This window comes from Lissotriton vulgaris, chromosome 1_1 (assembly GCF_964263255.1).
Source record: "Lissotriton vulgaris chromosome 1_1, aLisVul1.2, whole genome shotgun sequence".
Lineage (NCBI taxonomy): Eukaryota > Metazoa > Chordata > Amphibia > Caudata > Salamandridae > Lissotriton > Lissotriton vulgaris.
Window position 1 is genome coordinate 372,236,715 of NC_141685.1, and position 16,636 is coordinate 372,253,350.

Genomic DNA, 16,636 nt, shown 5'->3' on the forward strand with positions numbered 1-16,636 from the left:
TATGTGAGTCTTGTGCTGTCTTGTACTGTCGAGATCAGAGCGAGGCTGCTTTTTATTCAAGCAATAGATTAAGAGATCATGAGTATCCCTAGATGAAGGAACTCCCTGGTGTGATCTACAAGCGACCAGTGATCTCTAGATATCTTTAAAAAATATTGCAGTGAGAACTAGGACTTGTTTTATACAAGTTCGGCCTGTACTCCGCTACCTACAGCTCCTGAGTAGCACCAGGGTAATATTTGGGGTCGCAAGTTTTCTGATTGCTGCTACGCGTATCAAGTCTAAAAATCGACGCTAAATGTTCTTAATATGTGATTTTAACTGCAATCAATTAATTTTTAAGATGAAATGCTCTAGCCTATGTAAATACATGAAAGTGATCTTTTTAAATGCAGTAACTGCTTTTAACACATGAATTGTTTTCTTACATATGTGATGGAACTGCTTTTATGATTTTAATTAATCGAATAAAGTATGACTTGACTTGCTTTACTTCCCATGTTAAAGGCCCAAGTGTGCACAGCTAACGTGTAGTGCACTCCAAGGTGCTCAGGCAAACCGTAAGGAGTGTGGGCCCATGTGGTCACTTAATGGAGGAAACCATAAAAGAATGTCCAGCACAGAAAAATGTAAAATGCATGGATGATGTAAATAATGCTATTTCCTCAGGCCTTCCTAACACGTGTGCTCCGTTATAGGCGTCGCCACCGTGACCTGCACGACTCATAGTAAATAATTTTTATCACATCGCATCTTTTTGCTGCTTTGCAACGGATTGATCACTCCTGAACGTTTCGATTCTGTTTTACCTGAGCTACACAACTCAGCACTTCATTTAGAACAAGCATTTGCAATGCAATAGGTCTCGCATTTACACAAGTTTGAGCTATTGACATTGCAAATGACAATGCCTTTTATTTAATTTTTTCGTTTTTAAAACATAAATAAAAGGCATTGTCATTTACAATGCTAATAGCTTAAACTAGTGTAAATGCGAGACCTATTGCATTGCAAATGCTTATCATCTCTGGGACACTATTTAAAGAAGTATTGCGAAGGACCATTAGGAGCCTCTCTCTAATTGAAGATAAAGCCGCCTTTGCAAAAAGGAGCCATGCATGTGTGACCATCAATATCACCAAAACACACACCCTGCAAATATACTTCAGCCTGGGATATTCCAGGATCACATAAGAAAAATTCCTTAAACATTGGCTGGGAAAACTTCATGCTGTCCTACATCACCCACAATGGCTGAGGGCCTTAAACTCAACGAGGTGCCACATGTGTACAGATGGAATGGAGGACATGGCACACTTGATCTGCACCTGCATTCACTTGAAGGAAGAGAGGGTTCGGTTGCTCAAACCACTATTTAAACTCTGCAGGATTCGCACACAGAGACCAGCAGTGATAGCATGCTTTAAACAAGATGACCCCCAGCTGAATTGCAAGCTGGTAAAATGTTTAACCCTGGCACAAAATAAACTGCCAAGACTTTGCAGAGATGGGGCCCTTTTAGCCAGCCTACAATGAAGGACCCCGCAAACTAAACAGAACTAGATTAAGACGGCTGCGTGGTTCCCACACATTTTAAAGCATTTATACTGTGCACTTGTTAATCTCTTATATGAACTTTTAGCGTACTGAACGATTTTATAGAATTTAGCTTTATTTAAATGTATTTTCTAACAGTTTTAATTAACCATATACATTAAAGGTTACTTACATATAATAACGTGAAATAAAAAATGTGCAGGTCTATTTCTATAACACATTCACTGAATTCACTAACATACAATGGTCTGTTATTTGTTAAAGTTTATTTTTCAGTGGTATGTTTGTTAAATATCTTATAGTCACACATTAACAAATAGCTCATTTTTGTTTTAAAAAGCCTATTTCTTCTTTTGTAATACATGCACTTTTTCTTTTATAGGAAGTGGACCGTCTGCACCGAGTAGCAGTTTAACAACGCCAAGCCATGTGAATCTGTCTCCAAACACAGTCCCAGACTTTTCTTACTCCAGCAGTGAAGACGAGTTTTACGATGCAGATGAATTCTATCAAAGTAATACTTCTCCAAAGCGTTGCATAGAGTAAGAAGTGGAAACTGCACAGTTTTGTTTCTCGTATATGTTTGTTTGAATTAATATTTAATATTTAATTTTGCAGTTTTGTCTTGTCGCCGGGGTATTAAAGTGCTTTACATGTGAACATGGGTAGGCCATATTTGTGTTACAGCAAGTAAAAAAGTGCTAGCATTTACAGTTGTTAAGCCAACAGCCTGTTAGGAGAGAGACAAAAAAGAAGGTACAAGCCGAAAGGTTAGTTTTGACCAGCTCAAAAAAAAGCTCTTTAATAGATTTTAAATTAATCTCAGTTTTAGGTTCCATCAGGTCTTCCAGTACAACTTTCAAAGGAATGTTCGCCCTGTATGGGGATCGAAGATTAAGAGTCTTATTGAATGAACTATCATGCATATTTTGCTGTATGCTTTACATTAATAAACATCCCATTGCATTTTAGAGGTAAAAAACCAAAAGTATTCAACGTTTTGCGAAACTATAGCTTTTTTTTAATCTATAACCACTTAATTGTTATTGATCATATAAGTATTTATATTTTGTTTATCTGTTAACTAAAACAGCAATTAACTAAAATGGTTTATTCTTTAAAAAGACTTTCCAAATCATTTCTTTAAACATTTTAGAATTTTAAATTTTAAATTGAAGATCCGCTGAAATTCCATAAATACCATGATGGGACAGCAGGTGTAGCCTCAGATATGGTAACACACTTTCAACTTAGTTCAATGATTTTAACCTTTAAACATCTTGGAAAGGTCTTCCAAAACATTTGAGAACATCCCACTAATCTGGCATGATGGCCATAAATCTTACAATAGTGGATTTATTTGCAGGCAATAGCTAGAGACATGGAGTGTGCTTTAGATATGTTTTGAATGAGTCATTCAACTATAAGCTAGAACTGTATGTACTTGGCTGTGGAATAGGGGAACATGGCCTCGATCTGCTCCAATCCATTGTATGTTGTGAAACATTTTTAGGTATCGCTCCTAGCGTTGCAGTGCGCAGCTCCACTCGCGCAGCGAGAGACGTCTTGTAGGGGGTTTCAAAACTAACCTAGGAATCTCACATGCTCGTGCATCTGCTTTTCCTTTTGGCCCATGCTATCGGCCTTTGCGTGCGTCTTTTTAACAAAGACCTCACACGATTGGCTAAAGGCGGGGGCATAGCTCCGCCCATGGCCAATTAGTGGCGGTTACCCGCATGGCTGCCATGTGGCCGTGCCCTGACATGGGCACGATAATGGAAACCACATGGCTCGCTGTGGCGCGCGTACGCGCACCGCTCGCGGGGTTGGTCTTTTTTGGATCCATTTCACAGGGAAGCAACTAAATGAAAGAAAGAAAGAGAGGTTGTGACCCGCCAAATGCAACAGCTTTGGCGGCTAGACCGTCTGCTCCTGCATATGATTTGCATACACAACGACTATTTTAAATTTGTTTTTCTTCTAATTTTGGATCTTGGCCCGGGGGCTGTTGCTGCTGCATTAGCTGCGCCAGAGCTTCTAAGTTGTCTGCTCCAAATCAGAAAGGGCAGGGAGAGTTGAGGTGGACTACTAGTTGTTATATGTCACTACATATGTTATTGACCAAATAAAACTGTCATTGGCTTTTAAAAGAGCATAAATTATTTCTTTCGAACTTAAAGTCTCAGCAAATAGCAGAAATAATAGAGGAATAATTTAACTCAAAAACTGACATTCACAAACTCTCAAGAAATGTATTGAAATGTTTTAGTAAGCGCTGGTATTTTTCTCTCAAAATAAAATGTAGACATCATCAAAAAGAGTCCTCATTCAGTATCAGATGGGAAGCCTGCTGCTTCCGGCGCTGAGGAGGGGGCTTTTCACCCGGACTGATCTCAGCTTAGCTCATTGCGGCGGTATCTGATGTAAGGACGCTAAGCTGAACCCTCTGACACACTCTGCTCTAAGCACCCCCTCATGCGGGCAGGGTGAGGTCATTCCGAGATGAATTCATTGCACATAAAGTCTGCTCTCTCTGTAAACTCAACTTTACTTTACCCCCAACCTCACCTACATCCGCTCCAAGAATTAATATCAAAGACACGGTTTCAGCCTCACTAATTAATGCCCGCTCCATGGTGAAACATGCTGCGGACATATTTGAGCTGCTATTGGATGGCAATCTTGACATATTATTCATCACAGAGACATGGTTTAACAGCTCCTGGGGCCCTGTGGTTGAATTCCCTATTCCGCTGGGCTACAAAATTATGAGAACTGACCATGCCGTGGGGAGAGGTGGAGGGGTGGCGGTGGTTTTTAGAGACACGTGGTCTTTTACTAGTGAGTCTTCTAGTGAACCATGAGATGGTGAATTTCTCCACTTCTCCTTTGCCCTTACGCCTCATTTTACCCTAGGCGGCACTCTGATCTACCGCCCCCCAGGCCCTTGTGGCTTTTTTCTTAAAGCACTAGAAGAGGTGATTGTACCCCGGGCGCTGAGGTTCTCTAGGTTTCTGCTTCTGGGCGACTTCAATATTCATGCTGACATGAAGGAGTCATCTGATGTGCTCAGCTTGCTAGAAAACTTCAGTTTGGCCCAGCTGACACAGTGGGTAAAATTACCCACTCATTCGGGTGGTCATCTTTTGGACCTAATCTGTTCCAATTTTGCCTTGACCACGTCCTACCCCCTAATTCTTTCGTGGTCGGACCATAAACTCATTAGGTTCTCGTGGCCTCTGATCAATTTTTCCTCTCCGACCCTCCCACTTACTTGCCATCAAAAGATTAACGTGTCAGCCTTGTCCAATGTTCTTCAGCAGAGCCGTCCTGTGCTTGGCCCTGAGCTTACAGATGCTGTACAGCAATTTGACACCTGGATTAGCTCGAGGGTGCAGGCCTCAGCCAAACAGGGCTCTGGCCCTAACAATTGCGCTACTCCTTCCAAGCACTGGTTTTCACAGGCGCTGATAGAATTAAAACTTGACTGTAAAAAGCTAGAGAGATGTTGGAGATGTGCATATAGTCCTTCTGCCAAAGAGGCCCTGCACGCAGCTCAGAGGGTCTATTATGATGCTATAAAAACAGCAAAGAAGGAATTTTATGCTGACAGAATTTCTAGGGCAAATAACAATAGCAGGGAGATTTTTTCTATTGTAAAAAGCTTCCTTTCCCCTCAGGCTGAACAACCCCTGATTCCCTCTTCCGCCCAATGGTGTGAGGATTTGTCCTCTTTTTTTTATTGATAAAATTGTGGGTATCCAGGACAGCCTGCGTGTGATATGCCCGGTTTAGAGTAACAAGGTTATGCGTCCCCTTGATCATTGTCCCCCTATTTCCCCTGTTTTTTGTGCCTTTTTTCCTCCTACTAAGGCAACTACCTTAGCTGTCCTTAAATCGATGAAATCCGGCTCCCTCACTGATTCCTGTCAGGCCCGCATTTTGGGCAGTGTGGCTGAGGTAGTCTGTTCTGAGGTCGCAGTGATCATTGGCCTCTCGTTTAGGACAGCCACTGTCCCTGACTGTTGGAAACAGGCTAAACTCCTGCCACTTCTTAAGAAATCAGGGCTTAATTCCAATACTCTGGCCAACTATCGTCCCATCTCTCTGCTTCCAGTGTTGGCCAAAGTCACTGAAAAAATAGCATTTCACCAGCTGGATGCGTTGTTTAAAGATTCACATGCACTTCATCATGCACAGTCTGGGTTCTGTGCTACTTATAGCACTGAGTCCGCTTTGGTTGAGATCTCCGAGGCTATAAGGGAGTTCCTGGACGGAGGCGGTAGAGCAGCTCTGATTATGTTAGACCTCTCTGCCGCCTTCGATACGGTGCCTCACCAACAGCTGATCTCGCGACTGGCTTCCATCGGCATTGTTGGGTCTGCTCTAGAGTGGCTGACATCGTTTTTGACCAATCGAACCCAGCAGGTGTGGACGCCCCCTTATGGTTCTTCGCCCAAACTGCTCTCGACAGGGGTACCTCAGGGGTCTACATTAAGTCAACTTTTGTTTAACATTTACCTGACCCCCCCTGGTATTTTTGGCCGAGAAACTGGGGGCAAAACTAATAGCCTAGGCCGACGACTCGCAGCTGCTGTTTACTTGGCCTGGCGTAGATCTTGATACTTCGGCTGTCCAGCATTGCCTCTCCTCAGTTTTCTCCTTGCTTGCTTCGGCCCAATTAAAATGTAATGAAAGAAAACAAGTCTGAAATCCTCCTTTATGGGCAGTCTCCCCCCCCCCCCCCAATTTTAGAGAGCCCTTATGGCCACCGGATGTTCCTTTCCCGAGTGCGACTGGCAAACTAGCCAAGAACTTGGGAGTTTGGTTCGGAGAAGATCTTAAATTTGCGGAGCATATTAAAAAACTTGCATGCGGCTGCTTTGGCACTCTTAAGTCTCTCCGTAGGTTTTTTCCCCTGCTACCTAGAGCTGCTAAAGAGTCGGTGGCAAGGGCCCTTATACTTTCTCGCCTTGACTACTCTAATGCCCTTTACTCTGGTATTCCCGCCTACCTTACTAACCGCCTTCAGGTTATACAAAATGCAACGGCCAGACTCCTTTTTAATATCTCTAGGCAGTCTAGTGTTCATGTGCATTTGCGCAGTTTACTTTGGCTTCCTGTCAAACAAAGGGTTGTGTTTAAATCTCTCACCCTTGCGCACAGAGCCATTCACTATCAAGGACCTGCGTACCTGAGGACGCGTTTTGCGTGGTATGTGACGGGCCGCCCTCTACGTTCTACCCCTCAACATCTGCTGGTTGTTTCCCTCTTTAACCGTGCCCGCCTTGGTGGCCAGTCTATCACGGTGAAGGCTGCTACGGCCTGGAACACTATGCCGCTTTCACTTCGCACCACTCAGGATTTTACTCTTTTTTTTTTTTTTTAAAAAGCACTCGAAACTCATCTGCTTAAATTACCATTTTACTTTTTTGAGATTTTTTTCTTTCTCTTTGCATCACCACGCGCCAGGATACTCTAGAGTAATTGAGCGCGCTACAAAACCTCCAATACAATACAATACATTTAGTTTGCCTGGAAGCTCGCGGAGCGTGACAAACTCCCCGCTATCCTTTGCTTCAGAGGCCCCCTCCCCACACCTATCAGAAAACCACCTCTGGCAGGCTGAGGATTCTAGGCGAAATGTATAGATTTTCATCTGTTGCAATAGATGCAGAGCGTGAAAGATCCGAACACGACTACGTTATTTATTTGCTTTGCGCTGTATACAGCGCTGCTGGGGGGTTCGGGGGGGATGAATGTTCAAGAATTTAGAGGTCCGTCATGTTGGGATGGGCTCGGATTTTAGTAAGGGGATTGGTTGTGTTGTGGCCATTTTAACAGGTGCATTTTGATATGCTTATGGAATGGGCCTCTTCTTCGCCGTCCCTGGCGTCTTACACACCCCACTTTGTATTGAAGCAGTTTGTGCTTTAGGGAGGTTTGTAACATGCTTTAGAAAATATCTAACGTCCCGTGGCTGTTTACATACAAAAACTCTTGAAACAGGTAGGGGTTTTTCATACTCTGGGTCTTGTGCGTGGTGCACGCATATATGAACCAAGGATAGCTGGTGTCACCTGGGTGGGATGTAGTTTTTGGCCCATTACGAGCTTTGCGACCTGATTTGAAACTGTGTCTAGTTCTGTTGCTATTGCAAATGTCTATTAATAACCACAAGTCATATAACGGTAGTAGGGATACAATAAGACCTAGGGGGTCTGTCTCACTTAGAGGGGCAGCATGGGTTTGTGCTTACTCAGTTACTTACTGAGAGCTACCAACCGAGAAGCACACAACTGACTCCAGAAAAAGCTTGAACTAAAAAATCTATCTGTATTTTGCGTAGAACACGTGGGGTTAACATGGGGCCTCTGCATGCACAGGAAAAAAATTATTTAATTTGATTATATTTTTTGTGCTGCAAATCACAAGTGATGCCGGAGGCTGGAAAAATGTTGCAGAAATGTCGAGGGGTGGGTTGTGGGTAGGGGAGGAGGGTGGAGGGAGGTTTGTAGGGATGAGTGGGGGGGATTGTGTTTTCATTTCTTGCATTTTGTGTATTCTTTTGCCTTGTTTTTCCGAACTTGCATCCTATCTTGCAACCGAATGTACTTCTTGAAAATGAATGGGGAGTTATTTCTTATTTGCGATTAGCAGTTTGCTCATCGCAAATAAGGAATGTGTAGGAATCATAATTTATTTAGCGATTCCTACATGAATCCCGTTTTGCAATAATCGCTACTAAGGACTCGCAAAACGGGACAATGATGAATCTGGCTGTAAGTCCTATTGGGGACCTAAGGCCATTATTATTATTATTATTATTATTATTATTATTATTATTATTACATTTATTGAGCGCACAGCTACCCGGGGGTTTCCCGGCGCTTGCCTTGGGAACCCGTCCTGGCTTTTCCCTGTGAGATAGCCCCTACAAGGCATCCCCAAGGTGAAAGCCAGGCATCCCGCCGCAGGGGGGCTGTTGTGGAGATTAAGCAAGCTTAATGCCCAGAGTTGCAGAGTGAGAACCTATGATTAGAGCAGGCACCGAAGCGAGAATTATCGAGTCCGTGGACATTTGAGCTCAAGACCCTGCCGCGTCGGGAATTGAACCCTGGTCCCGGGTCTGACCTCAGCTTCCGGGTCTGCCTGCTCTACACCGTGAGCCACACTTCTCCATTAAATGGGTACATTTCCTCAGAACACTTTTACATGGTTACACTACAAGAAGTAATACTATTGTTACAGCAAGGAGATTTCATGACCGTATTAGACCTCAAGGATGCATATTTTCATATTCCCATTCACCCAGCACACAGACATCACCTACACTTTCAGCCAAACGGACAACATTATCAATTCTAAGTGCTACCATATGGTGTCACAACATCCCCAACCGCTCCAAGGGTCTACACAAAATGTCTCGCAGTAGTAGCAGCTCATCTCAAAAGGGAAGAAATGCATAATTCCTCATATCTAGAGGATTGGGTTATCAAAGGTACAACACACTATCACTGTCTTCAACATACTCAACAAGAAATAAACCTTCTACACTAACTGGGGTTTACACTAAATATACAAAAGTCCAGGGGCGTGGCTTTGCCGGCTGCAATATGGCTGCACCTTGAGTGGACTCTGCCATCCAAGCCAAATATCCGAAGAAATCCTGCGGACTGGGGGCGCCTGATTGACCCCTGAATATTGAGAGAGGGGCAAAATATCGATCTCACAGAGACCGTCTGAGGCGGGGAACACCGTAAAGGACACCCGGCGTGACACGTTCTGCAAGCGGCTGTGCTTTCAGGCCACGCAGGCCACGTATTCCTGAACTGGGCGGCCTGGGTGACTCGAAACATACGTCAGAGAGCTGATTGCTCCCACCTGACGGCTGGATGAGGCGGACTCTGAGGTTGTGACGACAGGGACTGTAGGAAGGTGGATATCTGACTATGGTTGACCCCAACTTTTTGCCTAGTGTTTTGCTGGTTTTCGACTTAGTTGGCCTGGGATCCTGCTATTCAGGACCCCAGGCTTCCTGCTCTATCTGTAAAATGGACTCCATGTACCTTAGGTACATATCTAATTGGATACTGAGTCACCTTATCAGACCCTGTACAGTGTACCTTAGGTACCCAGGGTATAGGTGCACCCAGGGCATACCAGGGGCTGCAGCATGTATTATGCCACCCCTGGCTGGCCATCCAAATCTGACTCAACTGGCTGATCAATCAGGTGGGGCAAGGTGGTGTAATCACCCTTTTCTTTAGATATAGTATACCTATATCTAAACCTAAAATGAACACATATACTCCTATAAGTCACTCCTATGGCAGGCCTTAACAATCCTGGAGGCAGAGTGCTTGGAATTATGTGAGATAGTGCCCTGGCATGAGCTGAGCCTGTCTACAGCTTTCGGAACCAAGTCCTTTAGCTGTTTCCATGATAACGCTATACCATATACTCTTAAGTGCATTATAATCCTCGCGGTTATTGCTAACTTTGGCATAGCATTATCAAAACATGTTGAGTAAGGTGTCATACGAATTGGAATACTACCCCCTCGCCAGTTCTGGCGACGGGGTTGCATTCCACCCTTCTAGAGGGACACAACATGTACCTAACTGTGAACCCCGGTTAATTTTAACCCGAGCCTCAGCATCACAAAATGGATGCTGCCACCACAGACACAAGTCTGACCTCCTGCTGCTGGGAGTCCTTCCAGCGAGGGAGCCTTGGACAAAGGGTTTCCTGCCTTGCGAGGTGCTAGCACCACCCCAGACAGGATTGTGTGTATTGGGTAGGGCAGGGCTGAAAGGAATGAGACATGCCTGGGGCACACAAGGTGTCCCTGTGCATACACCGGTCTAAACCAGTTCCTGGGGCTCACCAGCCCCAGCTCTGGCGCAAGACCGGACAAAGGATCGGGGGTGTAACCACCCCCCTTCCTGATCCCACCCATAGGAGGGACCTAGTCGTAGTACAGCCCCCTTTAGCAGGATAACGGTAGGAGCTGGTCCCATTCCAAGTTAGATTATCCTGAACTGAAACTATACAAGAAGAAACTCTGGACTTCGACTTTCTACATAGAAGACTGAAGAAATCTACCTTGTGGGCAAGGAGTGTCCACCCTGCACAAGCAGGCACCATCAGCGTTCCAGCGGCTTCCCTTTGTCGTCTTCCCTCGAGGATCCAGACTTCAGAGCCCGACGAGACCCGGATTCCCAGACCTCTCCGACCTCTACCTACATCTGCAGCACAGCTGAGATCCGTGGGTGCGACGAGACATGTGGGACCGGTCATCTTGGAAGAAGCAGCACTTCCCTCCAGCACGACTTCTGAGGTAACCTTGACCAAGTGCTTTGAGGACTGAGAAGCCCCAGCCCCGAGCAGCTCCTGCACCGAAGACCAGCCCTCCAGCATCCACGAGATCTGTGTGGGGCCCTTCTGCCTGTTTGCTGCTCGACGCATTGTCTGGTCACTTGCCAGCTGGCTAGTGACCTCCTAGACGACGAACCTTGAAATCCAATCTGCTGGTCTGGTTGCTCCAGAGCATCCCTTGCTTCCCTGCAAAGGAGAAGCACCCCGACCCTCCTGGTCCACACCAGACGCCGTTTCCACTCACCGCGTGGGTTGCCTTTGCCAAGGCCTGTTGACTCCAAATCCGGATCCGACACCGCGACAGCAAGAGCCTGCGTGGGACAGCTCGTGCCTCCATCCTGGTCGTTGAAGACACCTCCTAGTCCACGTGGCTGCAGAGACAAGCGTCCCCTCTTCACCTGATCGCGGCGACGACATCTGGTTCCACTCCTGGTTCCACTCCAGTCACTGGCTAGTGACTTTGAAGATTGTCCCCTTTGCTTTCAGGTTCTCCTCTTCACTGATCCACCCTTGGATCGCACCGGACATCTTCCTCCTGGTCGCCTGCAGCATCTTTTCTTTTGGGCTCCATAGACTTCAACGCCGGAACCCGACACGACTTCGCACCTATGCACCTGCAGCCCGTGGGTGAGGTAACACGAGCATTTCGGTGCTCAAGGGTAGATTGACTCTCCTAGTGTCCAGTTCCACAGTCGTTTTAGTCCTATCTAGTCAGAATTGTCCGTACTCACCTTTTTCTTGAGCTGTACTGTCCATAGACGTTGTTACGCATCTCGCGTGTGAGTTCACACTCTGCACACGCGTTCCGTGGGCCTCCTATTACTTACCTAAAGTTAGGATTGTGTAGTCCCAGCGATCCTACAGCCTCTGGACAGCGCCATTCCTTCTATCGACTTTCACATTCCACTTACTTAGTATATGGTTTGTTGTGCCCCTAGGGCAGAGGTCTTCAAACTTTTTGATGCCGAGACCCCCTTGTAAAACCTTTTTAGGCGTAAGGACCCCCTTCCGACAAATGTTTCTAGAAACTGGTACTCCTCATCATCAACTTTTGACAACCATAAATGCGCCTGTTAAGACCTCATCACATCCATCCATCATTAATCCACCCACACTTTCACACACCCATCCAGCCATCCTTTCATCCTTACATCCATCCTTCCATCCATACATCCATCCTTCCATCCATACATCCATCCTTTACCCATCCACCCTTCCATCCATCCACCCATTATTCATCCACCCATATTTTCACTCATCCATCCATCATTCATCCATGCAACCTTTTATCCATCCATCCATCCACCCTTTCATCCATCCTACATCCGTCCACCCTTTCATCCTTCCATCCACCCTTTCATCCATTCATCCACCCTTTCGTCCTTCCATCCATACATCTATTCATCCATCTATCCTTCACCCATCCACCCTTTCATCCTTCCTTCCATCCATACATCCATCCTTCATCCATCCACCCACCCTTTCATACTTCCATCCATACATCTATCCTTTACCCATCCACCCTTCCATCCATCCACCCATCGTTCATCCACCCACCTTTTCACACATCCATCCATCATTCATCCATGCAACCTTTTATCCATACATACATCTATCCACCCTCCCATCCATACATCCATCCTCCATCCACCCACCCTTTCATCCATACACCCTTTCATTCATCCATCCACCCATCATTCACCCCCCACCTTTTCACACATCCATCCATGCATCATTCATCCATGCAACCTTTTATCCATCCATACATCCATCCTCCCTTTCTTCCATCCATCCATCCACCTTTTCATTCTTCCATCCATCCACCTTTTCATCCATTCATCCATCCATCCTTCATCCATTCATCCATCCATCCTTCATCCTTCCATCCGTCCACCCTTTCATCCTTCCATCCGTCCACCCTTTCATCCTTCCATCCATACATCTATCCTTCATCCATCTATCCTTCACCCTTTCATCCTTCCATCCATACATCCATCCTTCATCCATCCACCCTTGCATCCTTCCATCCATCCATCCTTTACCCATCCACCCTTCCATCCACCCACCTTTTCACACATCCATCCATCATTCATCCATGCAACCTTTTATCCATCCACCCTTTTATCCTCCCATCCATACATCTATTGTTCATCCATCCACCCTTTCATCCATCCATCCACCCTTTCATCCATCCATCCACCCATCATTCATCCCCCCACCTTTTCACACATCCATACATGCATCATTCATCCATGCAACCTTTTATCCATCCATAAATCCATCCTTCATCCACCCTTTCATCCATCCATCCTTTAGCCGTCCACCCTTTCATCCATCCACCCATCATTCATCCCCCCACCTTTTCACACATCCATCCATGCATCATTTATCCATACAACCTTTTATCCATCCATACATCCACCCTTTATCCATCCTTCATCCGTCCACCCTTTCATACTTCCATCCATCCACCCTTTCATCCATTCATCCACCCTTTCATCCATCCATCCATCCATCCTTCATCCATCCACCCTTTCATCCTTACATCCATACATCTATCCTTCATCCATCTATCCTTTACTCATTCACCATTTCATCCTTCCATCCATACATCCATCCTTCATCCATCCACCCTTTCATCCATCCATTCACCCATCATTCATCCACCCATCTTTTTACACATCCATCCATCCATCATTCATCCATGCAACCTTTTATCCATCCATTCATCCTTCATCCATCTACCCTTTCATCCTTCCATCCACCCTTTCATCCATCCACCCTTTCATCCATCCACCCTTTCATCCATCCACCCTTTCATCCATCCACCCTTTCATCCATCCACCCTTTCATCCATCCACCCTTTCATCCATCCATCCACCCTTTCATCCATCCATCCACCCTTTCATCCATCCATCCACCCTTTCATCCATCCATCCACCCTTTCATCCATCCATCCACCCTTTCATCCATCCATCCACCCTTTCATCCATCCATCCACCCTTTCATCCATCCACCCTTTCATCCATCCACCCTTTCATCCATCCACCCTTTCATCCATCCACCCTTTCATCCATCCACCCTTTCATCCATCCACCCTTTCATCCATCCACCCTTTCATCCATCCACCCTTTCATCCATCCACCCTTTCATCCATCCATCCATCCATCCACCCTTTCATCCATCCATCCACCCTTTCATCCATCCACCCTTTCATCCATCCATCCACCCTTTCATCCATCCATCCATCCACCCTTTCATCCATCCATCCACCCTTTCATCCATCCACCCTTTCATCCATCCATCCACCCTTTCATCCATCCATCCACCCTTTCATCCATCCATCCACCCTTTCATCCATCCATCCACCCTTTCATCCATCCATCCACCCTTTCATCCATCCATCCACCCTTTCATCCATCCATCCACCCTTTCATCCATCCATCCACCCTTTCATCCATCCATCCACCCTTTCATCCATCCATCCACCCTTTCATCCATCCATCCACCCTTTCATCCATCCATCCACCCTTTCATCCATCCATCCACCCTTTCATCCATCCACCCTTCCATCCATCCACCCTTTCATCCATCCATCCACCCTTTCATCCATCCACCCTTTCATCCATCCATCCACCCTTTCATCCATCCATCCACCCTTTCATCCATCCATCCACCCTTTCATCCATCCATCCACCCTTTCATCCATCCATCCACCCTTTCATCCATCCATCCACCCTTTCATCCATCCATCCACCCTTTCATCCATCCATCCACCCTTTCATCCATCCATCCACCCTTTCATCCATCCATCCACCCTTTCATCCATCCATCCACCCTTTCATCCATCCATCCACCCTTTCATCCATCCATCCACCCTTTCATCCATCCATCCACCCTTTCATCCATCCATCCACCCTTTCATCCATCCATCCACCCTTTCATCCATCCATCCACCCTTTCATCCATCCATCCACCCTTTCATCCATCCATCCACCCTTTCATCCATCCATCCACCCTTTCATCCATCCATCCACCCTTTCATCCATCCATCCACCCTTTCATCCATCCATCCACCCTTTCATCCATCCATCCACCCTTTCATCCATCCATCCACCCTTTCATCCATCCATCCACCCTTTCATCCATCCATCCACCCTTTCATCCATCCATCCATCCACCCTTTCATCCATCCATCCATCCATCCACCCTTTCATCCATCCATCCATCCATCCACCCTTTCATCCTTTCATCCATCCATCCACCCACCCTTTCATCCATCCATCCATCATTCATCCACCCACCTTTTCTGTGCCTCTCTCATGGGGGGGAGGGGTGGTGGGTCAGTATCTCTGTGTCTTCTTCCTTCTTTTCCGCTCATGGGAGGGCATCTCTGTGCCTCCCTGCTGGGGGCGGGAGGGGGGACGTGTCACAGGACCCACAGCTCCAGGCGCGCAACATCCATTATACTCAAAGGGCTACACTACAGCCTGCTCCCCCAGACCCCACCCCCACCCACTTTCCCCCCTCCCCCAGCTCGTGTGTGTGAGCCCAGCTGAAACCGCTTCAGGGACACACACACAGCCACACCTGAGTACTCGACAGATATTTAAAAGACCTTCTACTTGTTAATGAGCCTTTGATGTTTTTCACACCTCGGTGTGAATTAGGCCTCCGCCATGAGCACCCTCGATCAGCCCAACGCCAGGAATTGCATGCCCCTGTCAGAATCTGCGACACCCTTCCAAGGACTCCACGACCCCCCCTGGGGGTCGCGCCCCACAGATTGAAGACCTCTGCCCTAGGGCAACATTGTAATTGTGCAACTTAAACGTATTTTTCCTAAGAGTCTTGTCATGTGCTTAGCCCTCTGACCTCATAAATAGTTCAGAGGTGTTTGTTAGTTAATAAATATCTTGTTTATTTTCATAACTACCTGTGTGGTGTCCTTTCATTTGGTATTCAAGGGGTTATATGTGGTAAAACAGCTGGCTTCACATGCCAAAAGAGTTTAGCCTAAGACTGCTTTGTCCATGCTACCGTTAGGATACCCGGTCTATAAGGTTGACTTACAACCAATCACCATAAGGGTTGTTTGGACTGATGGAGGTGATAACTAGAATTAGTGAGCATCATATATCAGGCCAACTTCTCACAGGGACGTCACGCGATATGCCTCCACCCGCGCGGAGGGCTGAGGTGACTGCCGGGCAAAGATCGAAGTTCACCACGGACAACGGATCAGATGAGTGATGGGCAGAGATGGTGACGTGCACCAGACCCTTAGGTGAGCGGGCAAGGGACGCTGTAGGTCGGTGGAGGTGTCATTAGGGAGGGGACGCTGTAGCTGCAGAGGCGCAGTACTCTGGGCTGGCACTGGGTCAGGGGCCGGCGGGTGTCGGAGCCGTCTCTCTGCTAAGTGGAGGAGCAGACCTGTGCCTTCCCTCAGGCCTGAGGCACCTCTGCGGCAAGGGTGGCCTTCCCTCTTGACTACTCGCTCCCACTACCCCATCCCCTCGTGGCAGGCAGACCGGTGAGTCGAGAGAGGGAAAGAGCTGCACAGAAGGGCCAAGCGAGGAATTGGGCTACGCTGGTGCTGCACGCCTGAGATGTGAGGCCTACAAACAGATCATACTGGCCCACTCGCTGCTACCGAGGAAAACCATACCACTTAATAAAAAGGGACTGCCAGCCAGGA

At 46.7% G+C, this 16,636-nt stretch overlaps 1 protein-coding gene across 8 annotated transcripts in view; it reads left to right on the plus strand.

The window, feature by feature from the left end:
- Positions 1-16,636, plus strand: part of OSBPL9 (oxysterol binding protein like 9) — a 1,205,712-nt gene that overhangs the window by 715,761 nt on the left and 473,315 nt on the right. For all 8 annotated transcript variants that reach the window (XM_086952425.1, XM_086952427.1, XM_086952426.1 and 5 more), the window contains one exon: positions 1,940-2,099. In XM_086952425.1, coding sequence (XP_086808551.1) covers positions 1,940-2,099 — 160 coding nt within the window. The remainder of the gene's footprint in view (positions 1-1,939; positions 2,100-16,636) is intronic.